A 23,976-nucleotide genomic window follows, 5' to 3' on the forward strand; every position below is an offset into this window, starting at 1 on the left:
TGGCCTTTGATGTCAAAGTATTTTATTGTAAAAAATCTATTGGTCAACATTTTATTGATTATTTAGGTCCTAATTATTATAATGCAATGCCTTTACACATAAAAAAAATTATCTACTACTCAATTGGGAATCTTAGAATTACGTGCATTAAAAAACAACTGAACTCATGGTTATTTTCACTGATAGTTGTAGAAAATAAATAAATAAATTTTAAATTATATATAATTATGTGTGGAATAAGATATGAAACATTGAATATCAATTATGAAATGTATTATGTTACTGTATTCTATTTGTCTTGTAATTTGAATTAGATTTATTTGTATATAATTTTGTCTATTATGTAATGTAACTCTCTACCACCAACACAAGCATTGTGCTTAAAGGAGGTAGATACTTTATTGTAAACATTTTAATAATATGTCAAACATCTTATTTATATTTACAATAAAAATTTTCAAAAAAAAAAAAAAAAAAAGGTAGCTTGGTACACGTTGTCAAAGTAATATCAACTAATACAGTAATAATTAATATTACAACCCATTCACAGTTGCAATGGTTCATACTCCACTGAGAACTACTGACGCAGAACTCTCGCGTGCATAAAATATATAATATTATTTATGTTACGGTCCAAGTGTAAAAATGCTCATTGTAAACACTATCCTGGCATCGTATACAATGTCTGAGTTCTTTGATCCGTGTGGATAAATGATATACATAGACCAAACATTTTATACGATTTCCTACAGCACTGCAGGGAGTACCAAGTGGATAAAATGATACTACAGTGCGCTGAACGTTTTGTGATTTATTGAAGTTGATTGACATTTATAAATGTATTAAAAGCTGATCCTGCACATCATTGTCCGTAATAATTAAATGCTCGTGGATTTACCCATTCTCCAAGCTCCGTTAAATGTAAGCTGCATTGTAATACAGTTCTTTAGGTTATTTTGACCAAATATAAAATAGGTACAGGTAGGTCTAAAATTATATCCAATCATAATAATAGCTACTTTTTATTTTCTTTAACCGCTGGAAACAACCTAAAACAAAAAAAAAAAATGACAGTTTTTCGTGAATCAAGTGTATGTATTAAAAATTTGTGTTCAAAAGTAAGAAGTACAAAATGTAAGCAAGTAATAAAAAGTAGCCTATGGTCTATGGCCTACAGATCGTCCTACACTTACTCATGAAAATGTTATAAAATCGGTCGAAAACTGTATGTTTGCAGTCTTTGAATTTTATATAGTAGATGAATTTAATATTTGTTTACTATAGGCATGGTCAGTGACAAATTAAATCATTTTAGTGGATTTACCCTGTCTTAAACTTCCTTAAATGTAAAATACAAATATTTTAAAGACATTTGATTGGGTGGTTTTTGGCCAAAATATATTATAAAATACAGGTCTAAAATGATATCTAATATTATAAAAAATTGTTTTTTCTGCAGCTAGCGGAAACCCTTTAAAAAACCAAAAAATATTCGTTTTTGGTAAGGCAACAAATCATTGGCTGAGTCACTAATTAAATACAAAAACAAAACATTTGGCTTAAAGGTATAGGTTGTATCAAATTTTAGAGCCCGGGTATATACGTGTTGGCACGCATCCCACTCCCCCCCCCTAAACGGGAAAGATTATGAGAGACAAACCTCGGACTTCTTAAAAGAACAGAGCTTTCTATACACACATATTATAGTGCATATTATTATTAGGTATAAAAAACCATAAAATGCAACACAACATTTTTCCTCTATGAGGAAAATCTGTAATTCATAAATATCATGTTTTTGTTAATAAGTAACCACGGTGACAACAAAAACAGTGCCCGAAAACATAACATTTATGATGAAATCATTTATAGCGACCACCCGCGGTATTGGATGGGCATAATAAGTGTACAGTATTTACAAACAAAAATCCACTATTATGTTGTAAGAAAGAAGCACTTGGAATATCAGAGATGACATTTTATATTTTATTTTCGTTGATCGGACGATCGTGTTACGCGACGTATATCGCCTAACGAGGAGCCTTGGGCATTGGGCAAGCGGCGTGGAACTCTTCGAGTATTAAGTATAAACATTATATAGACGAGCACAGACGGACCGTGAATGAAACGATAGATATTTTTCTTTGTTCCACCCGGTTCGCCATATAGTACGTACGCGTTTTGCACGATGAGTATACTTATTTACGCCGTTTTCTCCGGCACATTAAAACCCGCCAACTCCGTCGTACACCATACAGACACACACTCGCGTCACGCCTTGTGAATAAGCGGTCCCGGCACGTTGTGTGCGTCTTATAAATAATTGTAATAATAACATTTTGCATTTTGTGGGGCGTACCTAAGCTCGTTTAGTGGTATTCGTACAGCTCTATAATGGCCGAACAGCGGACGCGGTCACTGGACGATATTATATACAGTATACACACACATAGGAGGCCGAAGGTTATAACTTATAAGTGAGCTGCAGCAGATTTCGCGGTTAGTCCTGTAAAGCGGCTTTACAAAATCGAAGCGGGAGTGATGGGGTGGGGATCAGTAGGTACTTAACATTAAAATACAGTTGCAATCAACGTTAAATCAACGTTTCAATCTCCGTAGCCGGAAAAGTGAAAAATTTAGACCTACTGTGACTCACGCTGCTGAAAATAAAATATCTAACTAATTAACTTGATTCCATCTATATAGGTACTAGTCTCATAAGTAGGCACCTACTCACGCATATTTTACGCATTTATGTAGATTTTAATTTTATAATCTGTAGTATAATAATTACTACACAGTGGCCAGTAATGTAATTTATTTTGAGTTTCATCATAGGCTAAACAAATAGTCAATAAAATGTCAAATGGCGACAACATTTTTGAATAAGTATTTTATTTAAAAGGTCATTAATAATCCGGATATTTATCCAATACTCTCCTCTAATTTTATATTTATAATAATATTTACAATAGGCATGGACAATTAAGGTGTATTAAACAGTCTTAATATTTTAATTTTTTTTATATTGGACAAATTTTATACATTCATATTTCGCGCATTTTATTTATCTTTATATTATAGCTTATCTTGAATGGGTAGCGTTAATAGTTCATATTTACTATTTTAATTTATTATTTTTAAACATTACTTTCGTGTCGTTTCTAATCAAACTTGTAAACTCCCACAAGTGGTAACATATATGTATGAGGTAAACATTATACATTTGGTGGTAATGATAATCGATCCTTTTCTATAGTTTTGACGGAAACGATAATGCTGGCGGAAACAGATTTTTTTGCGGAACCGATGCATGCCCCCGCACAAATGCACAATGTTTTGATATTACTCTATAGACTATAACTATCTAAACTTTTAGTAATTATTTAAAAAGCTATTTATTAACTATTTATTTTATATTTATACATAAACATTTCAAGGAAAGTATTTCACGCTACTGTTTATTAAATTAAAATAAAGAAGTCATAAAAAAAAATTAAAAAATCATTAAAATCTGATTTCTGATAGCATTTAAGAAGATATTAATAACACTGACATCTGAATAAGTCTGCAGATACTATTAGTATACTACAGCTATATAGTATAGTATTTTATATAAAAAGTTTGTATTACCTAAGTGCATTGTGGTGTCTATAATCTATACATATATGCATACCTATTACACCTATTTATGTTAATAATTAATATTTTATATGCATTTAATTTATTATAAGTATACCTACAGGTAATACATTTTCCACACCTCAGAGACACAGACCTGCATCCTGCACGTTTTGCTTCACTCGGCAGGCTGATGTACCGAGTGGCTTGTTTAGGTTAGGAAGACCTATTTACCTATACACATAAGACAGCAGTAAGACGAATGATTGTAATATTGTATCACTAGTCATCACAGGACACTCCTTAAGTACCTAGTACTAAAAAATATTAAAAATTTAAAAAACTGGTCTTCAGGTTTATTTAAAAATTCCAAAAATCAGTACCCATTTAATTAAATTCATTATTAAATGAAACAAGCGGGGATGAGCATACTTAGTGAATCGCCCTGTATTTATGTTGCGTTGTAACTATACAATAATTATCATAATATGTTGGGAAAAAGTACGGTGAACACAATATACATGCATTATATTATCACAACGGACGTTAGATATCCATTAAAACGGACAGTCGTACCTACTGTTTTACTGGTGCCTGTTGGTAAAAAGCAGGATGAGTCACACTTCGAGTGCAGCCCGCACATAGCACAATAACACACGCATTCGTCCAGGACACACAAACATAATGCATATAGGTCCACCGTAGTTCCTGCCACTCCCGGCACCGATTAACAAGTAACAACCGCAGGTACTTGTCGTCCCTATAATATAATAAAATTATAATGATTGTGATGATAACGATTATAACGATAGTGATGAATGATATGATGATAATAATAATAATAATATATTACAGTATTAAACACTGCAGATTCCCACCTATATATAAATAAATATAATATATATGATATTGTCCATCGACCGCTTGGCTGGTTTACGTGAACGTAAAATAATATTTTGTTGGCGGATGGCCCGGTCGTTCAAAAATAAATAAATATAAATAGTAATTACCCGTGAAATATTTAGGTAAATCATAAATCATATAATATTAATTTCAATTTTTTTTCAACAATATGAATGTATCTTATAACACATACTGCAGACAAAGCTGCAGTTACATTATTAAATAGTATAAGTATATTAGTTAAGTATGTGATGACGCAGTGGAGACTGTGGCATGCTTAAACCTGATTTTTTTTTTGTTGAGGTAGGTTTAATATGTTTTAGTTCAAAAAATATTTTGAACATTATATCTAGAAAATGGTGATACAAATTTTTGATTAAAATTGGTCAAGTCGAATTCTCGAATTACAATAAAAACACAACATCAATTTTTTCGAAAACAGTTTTGCATAAATATTCTTTCCATTCTTACATACCAATTTGTATTTTGTTTTTCTCGACTATTTAGAAAAGTACAGGGACTTTTTCTTCAAAAACGAATACAAGCTAAATCTAATTTGCTATCAGACGCCAACCTTGAAGATAAAGATTAAAGCGTTTTTTCTACTATAAAACAAAGCGCATCTTTAAACGCGAAAAAAACATCGTTGAAAAACCATACATCCATTGCTCCACTCAGAATCAAAAATAAAATTGTCGAATGTTGATGCTATTCACATAAAAATGTACATAAATTATGAAATAGGCACTTACTGAAATATCTATTACCTATAATATATTGCCATAAGCGGTTATTTTCAAACATTACATATTGACAGGTGACCCGTTTAAATTTGTTGGTTACAGCAAGTATGGTCTTATCACGTAGCCTTGTTTTACATTTTTGCCGCTACCTTAATGAACAGCATTTTTTCAGCTCTAGAAATACAATGCTCCTTATACAAGTAGTTCATAAACAGTTTAAAAAATATCAAAAATAAATAATTACAATATTTTTTATGAGCGTTTAAGCTTCAAATTTAAAATTCAAATTCAATACAACCCACGCACATATAACATATTGTTCAGTATTGAGTGCCACCCACCTTTTTTAAAATTAAATTATAACTATCAAATTATCTATATTCTATAGCTGTTGGTAACCTATGATTTACTTTTTTTGTGAAATTATTTTTAGGACATAATTCATCTTCGGTGGATTTTTTCCCACTGCACATCCGTGACAAAACATAAAAATCCAGTTCAAACGTTATTACCGAGTGTCCTACACAGATCCACACAATAAACATACCTAGGTGAAGACATTTTTCAAATTATTGTCAGTATTTTTTGTACTACTTAAACTCCTTAACAACACTCCGTTCTACAAAGATACAAACTTTTGTTACTGTAAATTATTTTAATGATTCTAAAAATTTTGATTTCGAATCATAATTCGAACAAGTAGATTTTAAGTTATTTAACTTTGTGTACTAACTACTAAGGATCAGAGGAGTAAACAAAAATTTTCATTGGGAGAATTATATAATTTGATGTATATACATATTACATACGTATATTTATTATTTTCAAGATAAATCACAGGGTAGTGCCATCCGCAATAATATTATTGAAAAAGGTCATCCCCTCTTGTATACGTCCATGATAATGAATTAATGAACCGTTTTAGCTCGTTTTTTTGAATTAATTATGTATGTACATCAACATTTAAAGATGAACTCAAAAATTAAAGAATTTAAAAAAAATTTCCAAGTATATTTAAAAATTCTAAAAACAGAATTTGAATCAATTCATTGTTAAATGGGAGTGTGCATACTTGGTAAATCACCTTTTTAAGTATCCATATAAGAATGTTGGTCTCGTATCATACCTAATGAAAAGAGTAATAATGAGTTGTTAAATTAATACAATTTAACTTATTATTTTGGATATTATCCAACTGTATAATGTTATACAGTGTACAATTTGTGTTTGAAAAATAATTTATCAAAAATAATGCAGCAATGCACTACCCCCCCCCCCCCTAAATAAAAAATAATCAGCAGGGAAGTTCTCAAAAAAAAAAAAATAGCAGAGGAACTCCATTCTCTATAAGCCTGAGTTTTCTACCACCAATTTGAGCACTGATAATAATAGTAAAATAGAAAATGGAAAATAATGTACAAACGGTAGTTAGCTAGGTGGACACCGGGCAGACCGCAGACGGGAGATGGCAGACGGGCGGACACACAGAATATAGGTACTCGTAAAATTTCAATCGTATTAATATTTATTTTTACTTTATACAAAAGTAGCTGGAAAGTAATCATTGTTAATAAATAATAATTAATAGTTAGTGCGAATTATAATGCTATTGAATAATAAATCCGAATAAACGAAACCCACTCGATACATATTATAGGTACCTATTGTCATGTTGGTTTCACGTATATTTGGTTTCCGCATCAATCGTGAAAGAAAAAAGAACGATTATACATTGTATTATAATATATCGTATTAAATGCCTACGTATAATTAGGAACTTTGATACGAACAATAGTACAGTTTCATTGGCTGTCACGATGAAACAATGCGTTACGTATGAAAAACAAAACAAATGAATAAATTAAAATTATTACACAATATAACATAATTGGCATATTGTTATAACGGATTTTGTGACTTTTTTTAGATAAAATAAATAATATTATGTAAAATGCAATTATAACTACATGTATCCAGCAAAAAGAAAAATGTGTTGATAAATCGGTTTAATATCGATTGGAAGACATTGAACAGGGACGTCAATGGGGGGGGGGGGGGGGGAGAGGGGTGCAGGTAGTATATTTGCACCAAATTATTTTTAAACGCCTTCTTTGGCCGTCAATAATAATATTTATAGTGATATATATTGATCATATTATATACCATGTGGCATGTATATGATCTAAGCTATAATTCGCATAAGAATGAGTGTGTGACGGCCCGCTCTTGATATAGTAGCCGAAGTGCATAGATTGTAATTTGTCAGTCTGCGCAATAATGAAATATTTAAAATGTTGGGCCAAACACGCCTTTATTGGTAAATAGCTATAATAGTCAGCTTGTAGACTGTAGTACAGAACAAAAATATATTAATATTGCTTTTAGACAGTGTCCAGCAAGTAAAATCCCCCCCCCCCCTACCGATAGATCAAGTTGTATAAAATTGTGTTCTTAGTGTTAGGTCATAAGAAGGAAATATGAACATATAGCGGGTAAGTGAGTGTTACTCAGCTTTTCAGTAGGTTACAAGTGGATCACGATAACGGATGGTGTTAAATTTGAATTTAATTATATCATATCATTATGTAATGTATACCCAAAACGTTTCTGAGCCGACACCGTTTGTCAGCCTAAGATATTTTATATTATATATTTTAAATTGTTATTATTAATACGATAGCCGAGCAAGAAGGGATCAATTTTTTTACCTTATACGCCTATATGTGTTGATTGCTGAGCGTACGTATACCCACAGACCTTATACTACTAGACAAGCAGAGTGTAAGCGGGAAGTAGGGTTTATTATGTATTCTTACAATTATTAATAATATTTTACATTCTTAAGATCTAGTAAAATTAATTTAACATTGATTTTAAATTAAATTTGAAGTTAATACACTTTATAATCATCGCTCATCTCATACATAACTACCTATTATACTAGATAGCTGTCTTCACAGTTAATATACCAAACGGACAAAGCCAAGCACCATTAGCCAATCAAAAACAGAAATCATGCAAATTCATTATAACAGGTTCACGCTGAAAAGGAAAAACAGTACATTGTACAAAATATTTATTAGGTTGAACCATAAAATATAAATAAATAATCAAATAAATTATGAATTATTATAAATAAATTTTGTTCCATTATGTTATATATTATACCTAACAAAAAAAATATAATGTCCTCATAATCATTAATTTATTATTTACCTTTTTTTACTTCCTATCTGTATCATTGAAAGGCCTTTTCTGTGTAGCAATTAAGTTACTATAAAGTTTTTTTATTCTAATATAAGTTCTTTGAAGGACAAATGATTTAATAAAATCTTCAGGTATGTCATAATATTTTTCTTAGTCAGCTTTGTTAGTCTTTTGACATTATTAGCATCAGGATTAATTTTGTCCATGTGAAACTTTTTGAACGTATTTTCAAAAACCTTAGCTTTTTCAACCCGATTTGCTGTTAGTTCTGTTAAACCTCCATACGATAAATGTTGTAGCCAACTTGGTGTACTATAAGAATGATCAAATTTTTCTTCTTCGTTTGGTGTTTCAAAATTATTTTGAGATGATTCACTAGGTGTTAAACTTTTATCTGACGATTCATCATAATTTTCATGATTATTTATTTTAATACCAGCAGTCCCTAAAAAATTTGCTGCTAGGTATTCTTCTTCATTTTTGTTATTGTGTTTCATTTCAATATTAAGTTTGTCTTGTAGAATTCCAGGATTTTTTCCAAGAATGATTATACTTATTCTGTACAATGCATTCAATGACGTTAGTACCTACATCTCCTCGACTTTGAACAGTAAAAATAAACCTTTTAAGGCTGTTTCAGTTTAGCCTATGTGTAAGTATATTATAATCTATGTTATATTTCTGTTTCAGATCTTTGTTCTGTAATTTAGTTGATTTTATAGAGATCAAAATTTATTTTTGGAAATTATGCAATGTGATTTTTCCATTACATTTCATTGAATATATACATATCGATTACATATTGATATTATGTAGATATTAATTCATACATTTTATCTAAACATTTATTTTGTTTTTCTAGATTTAAGCCATAAACCGTATTATACTTTTACATGGTGTTTCGGTAGGTGTACATGACTTCATAATGTCATACCTATAACTTATTACTTCAATAAATGTTCCTGTATTTTCAGATATTTTATTAGATCCAGGCTTGTAATGGCATAAAGCTGTTGCGACACTCTGAGATAGTAGTTGGGCTGCTAATTCCAAATTTTGCCCACCAGCATTTACACATTCTATATGTTTTTCAGATAATTTATGAAAAGTAGAAATGTCTGATTTAATTATTTTTAATAACTCTTTTTACAGTGTTGAATTTACATATGAACCATCTGAAGGAATAAAACCTGCCACTATTAGCCAATTGCCAATTTGTTTTAAAAGATGAGGATCGTCTGCAAATAAATACATTTTATCATCTATGAAAGGATGTAAAAAATAATTGTTGTCAATTGATAGATTTAATTTTTCCCGTAGGCCTATATTAGCACCTCCGCTATCAGATACGAAAACAACAATTTTATATGAATTATCATGTAATGTAGATATCACTTCATAAAATATTTCTGGTGTTATGATTTGATCAAAGTTCACATAAATAGATTGTTTACAATTTTTAAACATGCTTCTAACCAAAATTACTTGCATTTGACAATCTGGCCCAATTATTTGATTATTTTTTTTGTCATTCAAAAGCCGTTTTTATTTTCATTTCATCATATTGAATTACACATAATTTGTCTAACTTATTAAAGTTCAGTGCTGCTATTTTCATTGTTCTAAACTCTTAAGATATCCAATAAAATTCCTTGACGAAAATTCAATCTTGAATCCCATTTCACTAACGTTAAAAAATATGGAAGTGAATAATGTAATTTATTTCTCAGATAAATAAAACACCTTTTGCTTAGGTATCTTATTGTAAAAGCTTTCGATATATCATCTGTGCCCCAGTTAACTTTTTTTTGTTGTTTTGTTATTTTTTTCATAGTCATCGAGTAGTTTGCTATACATATCTTTAATTGATTCTTCAATAACAGAATGTACCTCTATGGGTGATTGATTCGTCTTCAATTTTTTGAGTTGGTGAGATAAAATTTCTAACAATTTTTCCATTTTCACGTTTATTTGCACGTTTCCTTGATGTCACTTGTGTGGAAGTAGCTGAAGAACATTCTTTCAGACATTGTTTAGGAATAGCTATAAAATATAAAGATATAATATAATTAGTACTAATGTGTACATTGAATATAATGAAACATTAACATATTAACACTATGGTAAAATTACAAAAAAATTGTAAAGTTTAAAAATGATGAAGTGTTAATATGAAAAATGATCATTACCTTGAGGTTTTAATTTCCTTTTTTTGATTTTTCGAAAATCCTCTTATAAAAAATGAATGCTACAAACTGTACTAGTTTTTGGATTCCATGTGTCTTTTTGTCAAGCCTTAACCCAAAGATTACACAATTTTTTACGTTGAAGAAATGTATGAAATTAAATTTTATTAAGGTCTTTTTTCTTAGTCACTTGCAAACTATTAAAACATAAAGCTACAGCACACCTAGTACCTGGTATCTATATCATTAATTAATAAAAGTATATAATGACATAATAATAATAATAATATACTATATTCCTAACCAGTTGACCCTATGTGACACGACACATATATGTCATACAATAATATATTAATTTAATATTAAAGATGTTTTTCATTAAAAAAGATAAATATTGAAGTCAGAAACTGACGGCTGCTTGAAAAAACGTTAAACAAACACGTCAGACATTAACACAAGTTGCAGCATTAAGTAATATAACTCTAAGTTACAAAACATCAGTTTATTATGATACTAACTTATTATATTGATACTACAGGTCTATTATGGCCCCTTTGTGATACAATTCTTTGACCGTTTATTATATTAGCCGTGATACCAGTATGTGTTACTCCGCCTAAAAAATGCATAACATAACACAATATACGTTTGAATAATCCATTTAAATCTGTCATGTTTAGATTTAATAAAATTTAAAATCATAGCTAATAAGTTTAGTTTTTTATGTAAGCCCACAGATATATAACTATAACGGACATATTTATATAATAAAAATATAGATATCTGTGTATAATCTTACCATTATCAACATAAATAATAGTATATTCAAGGATAGGACCATAGTAAAATGATGATAGTTTAGGAGCCTCCTAATTTGAGTACCGTTTAAAACATTTTTAAAATCATGATACTGACAGCAATTTTACATTTAAATTACGGTTGTATCACATCCTCTTAACAGTCTTAATTACTTACCAATTACAATAATTCATTAAGCATTATTTCAATACTTTTATTTTATTTATTTATTTACAGGCTGAGAACCCAACAGATTAAAGTAAATCAATGAATTATTGATTGTGCAAAGTGACTGTACAAAATTGAGAAACATTTTCTGGCAAAAGGTTTGAGTCCTCTAATGTTTTAATTAAATCTTGATACGTTTTTACTTTCTTTGTCAATCTTCGATTTATTTGTTCAACTGTATTCAGTTTTTTTCTGATGTCATCGTACTTTTTTTTGGCAAATGCTAGATGTCTTTTAGTTCTTCTTGGAGTAGAAAAATGTTCTTCTGTTAGGTCATTAAAATACCTGGGATTATCAAATGATAGTTTTCGTATCTGTGGTGTATGAGTAGGTGATATACTGCAATACATAATACGCATATCATAAATTAAAAAAAAAATATTTTTTTGTAGTTACGAGGTACGTACCTTGTGATCAAACTAGTAGAGGTCTCAGATCTTTGAGGTGAGTCAGCTTGGTTCAATTTAAAATTATTATGTGTACTGATATCACTAAACACAAGTGTACAAACATTTTAAATAGGATAACTAAAAATCTATATAAATAGGTAGACATAAAAATCTACTTACGTTTTGCTTGAATTTTCAGAATTTGGATCAAGATTTGCACCTAGTTGTATACTTGGTACAGCAGCGGGCATCAAGCGACCATTATCTTTAATATGTTCAGGTAAAAAGTGTTTACTACAAACTTTGTAAGATACGAGATGTTTTGTAATTGAACAATTTTTCATCCATTTAGTTTTTAATACTTCATCTGTTGGAAATCTATAATACACACATAGAACATGTTGACTAGGTACTTTTATACACAACACCCCCGCCCAATGATTTTTAAATGTTTAACTCACTTATATAATTTTGTTTTTGATGTGTTATGATAAGTTATGCCACAATTTGGAATTACACATTTATACACCATAATATTTACTTTGAAAATAAATTTTAACTGTCGTATAGACTTATAGTATCCGTAGAACCCGACTCGGCGACGCCGTCGTCAATTTGCTATAGACTTATGCGGCTATGCATACGGTAGCGTGCGTGAAAATTTTGAAAATCAAAATTTTCGAGGAAGAAATTTAAGTGAATCGATGTTTGAATATTCGATACGAGTCGATAGGACCGGTAGGTATTGATTCCCCGTCGATAAGTATCGAATTTTTCTTCTTGAAAACTTTGCCTCCGACCACGATTAGGTGTATTTTAGTATCTAATAATAATATTAAGTTGTAAAATAGTATATTTTATATATAATAATATAATATTTAATATATTACTATCACAGATTAATGTGTTACTATCTTAATAAATTCGTGACTCCGACGATCAGATCACAGAATAACCAGAATGGACACACGCTGAGCACTCAAAAATCTGTTCAACTTTGTGGAATATCAGTGTATCCATGTATATAATAAAAATGTAAAATTCTTTCTGTCTGGTCACACTGATAAGGGTTTGTTTACTAACTTTCGACATCAGCTGTCCATATATCTGCGATTGTTTACAAAACATCAGTTTGACTTTTGCGCTCTTATTTGAAATTAATGTTTTAATTATTTTATTAATTAAGAAATTAAATCAAATTAATCGTAATTTTTGTTTTTTAAATGTATTATTTAATTATTTATTCGTTTTAGAATTTTTTCTAGTGTTAAATTTTTAAATAGAACAATGTTATCTGAAACTAAACGTAAAAATAGGAAATTATCAATTCTAAAACATTTATAATTAATATTATTAAATTTTGTGTCATATTTTACCATTTTATACAACTTTTTAGAATTAATTGACTAAAAAAATTACTAATATGTATAAAGGTATCTACCGTATAAGTACCTACTTAATATTATACAATACACATTTTTTATTTTTGTATATATGTACCTAGGTAGTTGTAACTTGTAAATATATTATATACATGTAATTGTAATAAATTTGTTTAAACCTACAATGTATTTTGAGATTTATTTGTTCAATGCACCTATGATCTAAAATATATATTTCATGATCTACACTTACCTATGCTAGACAAAAAATGTTATGTTATTAATTTAAAATATACATTTTATAATTCAAATAAAAATTAACTAACACAGAAATTGAAAAATCAGTTATTCACTTTACAGAGTACAGACTTCATATTTTGGAACATAAACACAAAAGACACTGAGGCGAGTAAGCAAGTTGCAAACTTGCAACTTACAACTTTATTACTTATTAGGTTAGGCTAAAGCACGATTATAAAGATTCTTTATAATCGTCGTTTAAGGTAATTACTAATTGCCTCTGTTCAGGGAATAACAGTCGCGCTAGAAACAAAGAATAATGGGAATTATCTTTCTACCGGCAGCACTGATATTCCACCAGGTGTTGCAAATCTGTGCCCCATAAGAACCCATGTTAAACTGAAAAGGTGTCTCTTCTGGTTATTCTGTGATCAGATATCAGATATATGATAACAAGTCATAACATTGATAAGAAATTTGGAATAAAATTTACTTATTTTGATTATTTTTTTGCTGAAACATACGTACTTCAACGAGTTAAGAAAGCTGGCGCAAATAAATTTGAGAAAATCATTGGATTTCGAAGTTATAATCCTTTCAAATTTTGTTGTAACAATGTCGAAATCGATGCATCGAAGTTTGGCAAACGAAAGTATAATCGCGGTCATCAGGTGGAGGGTCAGTGTTTATTTGGAGTTGTAGAACCGGAATCCGGAAATATTTTCTCATTCCAGGGGAATACTGAGTTTTTTAAACTCACTATTGACTAGGTATCATTAAAGATTGAATTTTACCTGTCGCTACTTATAAGTGACTACTAACAAAGTGATTATTGTAAGATATGTCAGTGTAGTTACCTATTTTTTTATGATTTTAATATTTATTTTATAATAATAATACTGTTTTAAATTTGAATTTAGAGTCACAGCTGTTTAGACGATGAAGGGTGTGCTCACTTGACAGTGAACCATTCCATTAATTTTAAAGACCCGGAAAGTGATGCTTTTACAGTCATACGAATAGCTTGGAGATTCCCTCCAACAGCATACAAAAGCATTGCTCTTTTGGACCTTGCGGATCACTAATACCATATTCTAAATTCTAAGGACCACGTATAGCTTATAATAGCATTTTACATAAATACTGTTCGACTACTAATAAATTTTACACCAAATTAATACAAAAAAATACATACGTAAAATATTAAAAAAGGTTTTATTTTTATTTATGACAAAAGATTTAAGTTTTAATTAAATTTTAATGTGGTATTTGTTCCTATTTGTTTTGAAGGATTTTGTGCAATTTTGGCTCCAATGTAGTCACTACAAGTCGTAGAGCTTTACTTATTTCTAGCTGATTTCTAGCTATTTTTCTACGAACCACCTAAATTTTCTCGCGGACCACCAGTTGGCAAATTTTAAAACAATTTTATTCTGGATTTGTGACAAAATTTAATTTTTTGAAATAATGCCAAAATAAAATAAAACATATCTTTGACAAAAAAAAACATTGTTGTCATACATTTATCGCTCCACTCAGAATCTAATATAAAGTTGTTGGATGTTGATGCTATTCATATAAAAATATATATAAATTATAAAAATAGGCACCTATAGGAATTACCTATAATATATTACCAGAGACAGTTATTTTCAAACATTATATATTGACAGGTGACCAGTATAGAAATATTAAAATATAGATAAACATAAATTTCAAATAACATAAATTTTAGTCAATTATCAATATAAAAAGTAATGCGTAGTAATTATCAGATAAATTATACAAAAAATATAAAAAAATATGCTTAACTAAACAAAACTGCAAATTCTTTTTTAAACGTATAATTTATAATTCAAAACATATTATAAATCTAATGCTTGAAGAAAATAATTGGTAAATAACAGCCAAAATAATATCTATATTGATATTGAAGCCCTTTAGTAATACTGATATACACATTATACATAGGTACTAAATTTTCCAATCATCACATCAAAAAAAAAAATAAGTATAACCAGTAGCATAATTTTTTTTAAGGAGGCAAATGTATCATTTTGCCCCCCCCCCCCTTAGATATTCCAACATTTTTTAATAAACACTTATATGTACTTATACTTAATATTATTTATCAACTTGCTTACCTACAGGCTACAACCTACTTTACGTGCAATTTGTTTCTAAACCATAAAATGTGTCTTAACTCTTAAGAGTAAAAACAAACAATTAGGTATATAATGCATAATATATCAAATAAAAATATGATATAATGTTATAGCGATTAGTATTTATTACACATTACAATTATCACAAATACTTTTATTTGAAACAATTTACAATGTCACCTTACACTTCCTCTTAACAAAATACTGTCAAATGGGCTTACTTGGGGCAGTTTTGAAATTATATTGTAAATAACATTAAGATTAATTGATCTAGATGTACTTCAATGTGACATTTTTTTTATGGTTAAGGTTTAGTCTATTAATTTCTGTCACAATTGAACCATACAAATATTATTCCTTCTATTTTAACCAACTTGGGACACAGTTTTAAATTTTTATGAAATAAAAGAAAATTTTCTGAGTTTAACAAACATATTTTGTAACTGGTTAATATGTATTAACATATAAAGAAAAACAATAAGATTCTTATTCTTATAATAGTCAACAATTTCATCCAATATAAATCATCTGTAAAAAAGTAAAAGTATAACTATAGGTTATAAGTTTAGACTAAATTCTACTAAGGTTAGTCTTGTTCAGATGGAATGAACTCGCTTATCCTAAGTTAAACTTGCACCATGGTTGAATAATAGTGTCCCAAGTTGAACTAAAAATGTAAAACGTAATTTATAGAAATGTATACAGAATTATAATAATTTATGATGTAGAGTAGAGAATTTTACACACATCGGAACATATTTTTTATTATCAATTTGTATATAAGACATCTTATTCAACGAATATTAATATAAGTTTTCGGACGTAAGCAAAACAACAGATATTAAACATAAAATTGATACCTATATAGTGTGAAATTTGATGCTGCCATTAAACGTTGACCCTACCACAGTGATTCAAAATATTGTTAAGAAAGATAACAACACAATATTTGTTTCACATTAATTAAGTAAGAAGAGACCGTTATGGAGGTAAAACTATAAAATTATATTTTTGCCCCAAATTGGCCCGCTGGACGGTACTTAACAGGACTCTTCACGGGAATTTGTTGTCCCCGTCTGACAATAGTGCGTAACATAATACGACAAATTTCTGCTCAGCAGATCACTTAGCTCCGTAAGTTTAAAAACTAAAGTGAATCGACCCACCAGGAAACTTAATGGTAATATCTTTATCTGTGTTAGTACGTAGGTTTTTTACGATACTTCAATTTTTTAGCTAATTTCGCGTATAATGTATATAAAACAACTCGTAAATTAATAATGCTTATTACTCAAAAATTTAAAAATAATTGTTTAATATTTAAATACCTAACTATTACTATTTTAATAACTTAAAAAACTAAACTATCGTAAAAAATCCCCCAAACGAACACAGTTAATATTCTTACCGTCAAGTTTAGTGATGGGTCGATTCACTCTACTTTTTAAACCAACTGAACTAAACAGTAAACGCAACTGTTTATCCGGCAAATCTGACAATTTTTCTTCTGAATACACACTTGTAAGGCGGAGACAACAAATGCCAGTGTAGCGTCCTCTTAAAGAATATACTCAGAATTAATTTCGATTAAATTCGATATGATGTAAAATATATTTGCATGTCTATCAAATATGGGAGCTTACCTAGGTAAATATGAGTATACCTAAAAGGATATGTGAAAATTGAAAGTGAAACTAATGGTGATCTATTAAATATGTAAATAGGTAGATAGCAAAAAAGTGTTTACTTCAAAGGGAACATAATTGAAAAACTATAAATGACAAATTAAACACTCCTGATTCTTCACTATTCACTCAAAGCTTAGAATCGGTAAGTAGGTACTGATCTATGAAATAAAAATATAACACAGACAAACCAGAGACAATTTAATAAATATAATAATTATATAATTCATGTACAGAACATACGCGCAAAGACATAATATTCTTGGCGCAAGACCGTTTTTCATTATTACATAAATAAATAAAATATATAACTGATGAAAAAGAAATATTGCAACAATTTTCAATGGACATTACGTAAAATAAATACAATAATAAGTCAAATGAATGGCTTACGTATTGTAATTAAAATTGAAATAATAAAAGTAATGGGTAGATATTATTATTAATGAATGGGTAGTTAAACAACACATTAATAAAAAAAAAAATTTTAAAAATTTCATTAATCCAATAATTCTATATTTTAATTGTCACTGATCAATGAAAAACATTGATTAATGATGCTAAACTAAAATTTAATGCAAAATATAATTGCTGTTATTCAACATAATACCCATCTATAATATATAGGTCATAGGTACATGGGCATATTACTATATACCAGCTGATAATTTTATCATGAACCACTCATTATTTTAAAAAGTATTGATGTTTGTGAAAAAAAAATTATATGGTTTCTTGTCTTTAAAAAACAACATATTTTTAATCATTTTTAAGTTATAAGACTTAGTAATTAACTAATTTAAACTTTTTGAATGACGACATACAGTTTAAATTTCATGTTCCTAAGCAGAATATTTTTCCGAGTATTTCTATACATAAAAATCGAATTTATAGGATTAGTAGTTATTATGAGCTATAAGTAACTATTTGAATATTTAAAGTTTGATGAGTAGATTGAAGTGGTACGCGTATGATTACCCCAAAAAATGTCAGTCTTAACTTAACTTTAAATAGTTACTTATAACTTAGCATGCATAAACTACTCGCCTAAATTCGATTTGTATGTATCAAAATACTCTGCAGAAAAATATTCTTATCAAAACTAAATTGATGAAATTAAAACTGTCTGTTACTCGAAAAAGTGAATAATTAAACATACGTAATTATAAGAATAGAAATTAATATTGAAAAATATAAATTTAAAAAAAAACATTGTTTTATAACAATTTGGAACCATGTAAAAACATATTTTCAAAAACGTTAATACTTTTTGAAATAATGAGAGTTTTACGTTAAATGAATCACTCTGTGTATCGGACTATTAACTAAAAACTGATAAAAAACAATTTAAGTGGGTAACAGAAATTAAATATTATTGACCTACTTCAATAAAATATGAATTATTTTTATATTATTAAAAACATACCATGTCAAATAAATATAAAACGAACGGATGCCCCTATGGATCAATAATTTATAACCAATCATCTCATTGTCATATTACCGCCATTTTTTAAATTATAAGCAATACTGTATGATGTTTAATAAAAAATAGTCATTAGGTAGGTACTGGTATCTGAACTTTTTATGCATCTTCTAAAATTTTAATTATTTTTAAAAAATCTGATCTGCAAAATTGAACAGATATAATATTTTATTTTGTAGTTCGATGTTTATAAAAAATGTTCTTTCTATTTTTAAGGTTTGAAAATCGAATACAACATTTATAATAAGTTAATCGACCTTTATCAAATAAAAAAGTGAAGTGGACAATCAATTACATTTTTTATAAGCGTTTTTTTGATAAGATATTCATCCGTAAGCTCGATTTTTTATGTGATGATTTTCTTATTTTGTTATAATTCAAAAAACGAATAATCGTAGATACTTGACATTTTTTGCTGAGTCTAAATGCTTAAAAATGCAATATAAGGTTTCTCACACATTATTATAATTGAAGTTAAATAAATATTAAAGATACATACATGATTTTTTATTTATAAGAATTTAAAAATCAAATTTCTACAAAATGTATCTAATTTAGGAAATATTAGCAATTTCCGATCATTGTATTGAAGCCATAAGATTTCTAAAAATGTATATGCAATATGAATTTAGAGTGAAGTCTATTATTGAGATCGATGGGGTTACATTTTTAATTTTGCCATCAAAATTCTACAAATTTGATTTAAATTTTTAGAAAAATGTGCAGTAGTGCTTAAAAATATTATTAAATAAAACTGAAAGTTGCCAGGCCGATCTCAAGTGAACTTCACGCTAAACTTAAATTAATTTTCAGAAGTGTTATCGCATGAATGTAATATAACGATCGGACTGATTGAATTAAAAACAGTAGTTTTTGACTCGAATCATGAACAGTGGTAATCGTAATTTGTAATCGACTATTGCGTGCCACGCACAAAAATAAATTGGACAGGTGTGATGGAAGGTGTACAATACAACACTAATATTCATTTGCTACGTATCTGACGTGTAATAGAGACTTAATTTCAATTTTATACTCATTTTAGTTTTTTTAAGTCTCTAGAAGTGTTAGTTGAAAACAAATATATCTAATAAACTAATAACTAATTTAATAAAAACACATAATGGGAAAGGAAATTAACTTTCTGTACTTCAAGTATAAAATAAATGGTTTATAATATTTCAATAGTCTATATTAGGCATGTCTAACTCAAACTATCAACTGTGCCAGATTGCACATACAAATGTATCGAAAATTAAAATATTTTAAATTGTATTCATTTCTTACAGCACTTAAATAATTACAGTTTATCAGAAAATAACACAATAAATAACATAATGTTTACCTCTCACTCACATAGTTGTGACACAAAAAGAAAATTGTACAATTTTTTTTTTCCACTTATTGTCTATTATAGTTGCTGCTGAAGGCTTTAAAATAATATGCATTGGGTAACATATTTGACATGCCCTGGTCTATGTTTAATATTTTATGTGATTCAATAAAGAATCTTTACTTAATTTTAATTTGTTTATAAAAAAATATTTAACAATGTAAAACTTTATTTTAATTTACATACAAAATATAATTATTTGATTATGAATTTAAATAAGTGGTTTAATATTGTTGACATTATACGATTCGAAAAAATATATATTAATAGCAACTATAATTATTTAGATTGAACAATTAAATATAAAACAACAATTTATCATTTACTAAAATTTAGTTGTAACTATTAAGCCTCTATCATCAAAAAAAGGCGTTTTTTGTTGAACTTGTTTATTATTTTTACCAAAAAAGGAAGTAATAGGTACTGATTTTTTGTCTTCATCCTCTTCTTCGTCAGACCTATACAAAATAATAAATATTTTATTAAAAAATGTTCAAATTGTTTCATTTTTCAGTTTGTTGCCATAAAAACCAAACCAAACACTAATTATAGGATAGTATTAAACATAATAAATTAAACATTTCACAATATAATAATGCATCTACTTACCAGTCTACTTGTGCAGCATTATTTTTTAGTACCAGTTCTGCTGTAGACCAAGAAAATCGTACAATACTAGGAAATCCAAAAACTGGATCTATATTTTTCATTAAATATTCTTTTGTTACAGGATCTAGGCATTAAAAAATATATTAAATGTAACATTTTGTTTTTGCATTTTAAACTAATAGTCAAACGACCATTGGTTATAATAATTATTTTGTTTTACCATTTGGGTATCCGCTTCCCCAATTTGAATCGACATCTTCTCCAGGTCTTTCAACAAATTTCCAATTTTTTAATGCAGCATCACGAGTTACTTTGGCACAAATACTGGCCGCACTTACAATTGGAAACAAAGAATCAGCTTTTTTAGATACTGTGATTTTTAGTTGAGGGAATATTGATAGTAATTTTTCCTAAAAAATAAAATAAAAGTTTATACTAAAGGTTTTTATAAATAATATTATGCATATTTAAGTAACAATAAATCATTTCCTCAATAATAAATATATTCAAATAATTTTAGTCACACAAATATTCCCCAATCTTTAGTAACAATAAAATAATTTATGAACATATTCTACATTTTAATATAGATGTATCGATAATATTTGTTATTCATTTATAAAATAGAATTCCTAAAATGTTATGTTTAGTGTTTACTTCAATAATATTCATTAAAAGTGTAAAATTGTTATTTGATTTATACTTTTATACAACTAATTTGTCACTAACAGTAATTTACTTTGATTAGTTAGGATGACGTTTAAAACGACACCAGCAAATGTGTAGGACTACAACTGAGTCAGTGTTGAGAGTGTCTAGATCAGAAATGGTGGTGCCACCACTTGTCGCTTGTTTTTGTTTTAAATTAATGGAATTTTGGTTCCAAGAGTTTTTACTATTTACAAGCATATAAACATAATATTGAAAATGTATAGTACACATTTTATACTAATAAAACAGCAATTTTAGAACATATACTATTATGTGCTTAAGTTTTTTTTAGTATTCATGCATGTTAAAAATAAAAACTAATAATATTCTTACTTGGTACTTTTCAGGTGGTCCAACAGTATCTACAAATACTTCACAAATATTTACTCCTCTATCCAAAACTCGTTGTATTAAACCAATAGCAGCATTATGTGAAATTTCGTTCAAAGAACACTTTTGCCTAGTACAAAATAATATAAAAAAGTTGATGAATATGAATGTACAACAGATATATTAATTCATAAGCAATGTTATTATTTTTTTTTGATGATATGGATGCAAACAAATTTATTTGTTAAAGGCATATCCAACTTCTCCGGCATTAATTATGTCCTCTTTTAAATTTTAAAATATTAAGCAAATAGAACATAAATTGGTAAAGTATGTTAAATAATTTATATTTTCTAGTCTTAATAACTAATAAAAACACTAGTAGTATGGCCTACATTAAATGCATATCATTGGTACAAAATTTAAAAAATGATTAAATCCCATGTAAATACAATACCTCCTAAAGCTACAATTGCTTATTGTAGTTGGTGATATAATGTGTACAGCCCATCCAAGTATTTCAGATTGTTTGGTTATTCCATCAAAGATATTATCTCGAGCTTGTTCAGACAAAACTTTAGAATCAGCACATCCTAATGTCTTAAGTATAGCTTGATTATCTACTGAGCAGTAAGACGTACCATACACCATTGGACCTAGACAAAAATACATTATTAAACAAAATTCAAAACAGTAGTTATAAACAATTTTTATAAATACTAGCTTAGGTACTATTGTAATATTATTTAAATCAATGGTATACTGTAAAGTAATCAAGTATATGGAGATAATTATAACATAATATATTAGTTTTTAACTTAATTTAACACATGAATCAACATTTTGACTTGAAAATTTATGTAAGATAATATTTGAGCAATAACAGGGAAATAATGATTTTAAATTAAATATAATATGTAACCTGTTATATCCATTTTAAACAGTACCAACTAATATCTTATGTACGAGTAATAGGTTTGACCCGTATTGTTAAGTAAAATATCAAGTATATGTGTTTATGGGCAATGTATAAAATAGTTAAATGCATCAATGACCTATGAGAATGTAGAAATCATAACATATGAATCGGGATATCTAATATAATTTATACAGTAACCAAAATATGGTGTACAAATAGAACAATGTGAACAATGTATATTGAAAATTAGGTAGGCATTTTTTTTTTGTTTAGTGAAAGTCTTTCTGTGGGATGTGTATACATTAATTTTCCAAAACCTTTAATTTCAACATTAAATTTAGGTATAGTAAAGGCATTAACTAAGATACATTTGTATTATTTTAATACATACCAAGGACAGGACCACGGCCAGCTTCGTCGATTCCCAGAATACATTTCTCAGTTTTCGTTGTTTCGGGCAAATCAGATTCAATGCGAACATCGAATGAATTATTTTCAGACGAAATCGCCGACTTCACATCAGAAATGGTAGAGCAAACTTTATAGTTGCTGTTCATTATGATTTACAAGTTTAATCTAGATTTAATAAATCGTATATTTATTCTTCAATATAGGCAGTACCTATCAGGTGAAGTGGTAACAATAAAACAAATTCTTATAACGTGTCTAGCTCCCAAAAGTAAAGAATATTTTTTCAATGGAGAACAGACAACCGTCAATCTTATAGAAGTCTATAATTTTAGTGTGATCAATGAACAAACAAGACGCGACAAACGACAACTGACAAGTGAATAACTGACAAGCAGTGAGTTAACACCAAGCAGTAGACGACAACAAGTGTTAACAAATAACAACAAACATTATATTATGATTAATATTAATGTTCGTAATTCGTATTTTGTACTTTGTTTACAGAACCAAGTTTGTTATCTTAACCTAAAATTAAAATTTAAGAGGGAAGTCATCGCATTGGTCGAACAA

The 23,976-nt window shown here is 28.3% G+C and overlaps 2 protein-coding genes and 1 long non-coding RNA gene across 4 annotated transcripts; all 3 read right to left on the reverse strand.

The window, feature by feature from the left end:
• Positions 1 to 457: 457 nt before the first annotated feature.
• Positions 458 to 5,569, reverse strand: LOC111034037. Its single transcript, XR_002604489.1, has 3 exons — positions 5,292 to 5,569; positions 4,198 to 4,381; positions 458 to 1,049 (listed from the first exon to the last, which is right to left on the reverse strand). It is a non-coding gene; the product is annotated as an uncharacterized LOC111034037 (long non-coding RNA).
• A 4,822-nt stretch (positions 5,570 to 10,391) lies between these two features.
• On the reverse strand, positions 10,392 to 13,426 carry LOC111034022. 2 transcript variants are annotated; one of them, XM_022315048.1, is made up of 6 exons: positions 12,966 to 12,980; positions 12,537 to 12,898; positions 12,256 to 12,453; positions 12,094 to 12,177; positions 10,664 to 12,025; positions 10,392 to 10,517 (listed from the first exon to the last, which is right to left on the reverse strand). In XM_022315048.1, the coding sequence occupies exons 2-5, from the start codon at positions 12,605 to 12,607 to the stop codon at positions 11,731 to 11,733; spliced, it is 648 nt and encodes a 215-aa protein (XP_022170740.1). In that variant the 5' UTR covers positions 12,608 to 12,898; positions 12,966 to 12,980; the 3' UTR covers positions 10,392 to 10,517; positions 10,664 to 11,730. The 2 variants fall into 2 exon arrangements, with proteins under 2 accessions (XP_022170740.1, XP_022170733.1); XM_022315041.1 differs by having other exon boundaries at positions 12,537 to 13,426.
• Positions 13,427 to 20,651: 7,225 nt separating this feature from the next.
• Positions 20,652 to 23,883, reverse strand: LOC111033995 (ribonuclease H2 subunit A). The gene is made up of 6 exons (XM_022315002.1): positions 23,387 to 23,883; positions 22,534 to 22,732; positions 22,080 to 22,206; positions 21,256 to 21,445; positions 21,036 to 21,159; positions 20,652 to 20,884 (listed from the first exon to the last, which is right to left on the reverse strand). The coding sequence occupies exons 1-6, from the start codon at positions 23,550 to 23,552 to the stop codon at positions 20,752 to 20,754; spliced, it is 939 nt and encodes a 312-aa protein (XP_022170694.1). The 5' UTR covers positions 23,553 to 23,883; the 3' UTR covers positions 20,652 to 20,751.
• Positions 23,884 to 23,976: the final 93 nt, after the last annotated feature.

This window comes from Myzus persicae, unplaced genomic scaffold (assembly GCF_001856785.1).
Source record: "Myzus persicae strain clone G006 unplaced genomic scaffold, MPER_G0061.0, whole genome shotgun sequence".
Taxonomy (NCBI): Eukaryota; Metazoa; Arthropoda; class Insecta; order Hemiptera; family Aphididae; genus Myzus; species Myzus persicae.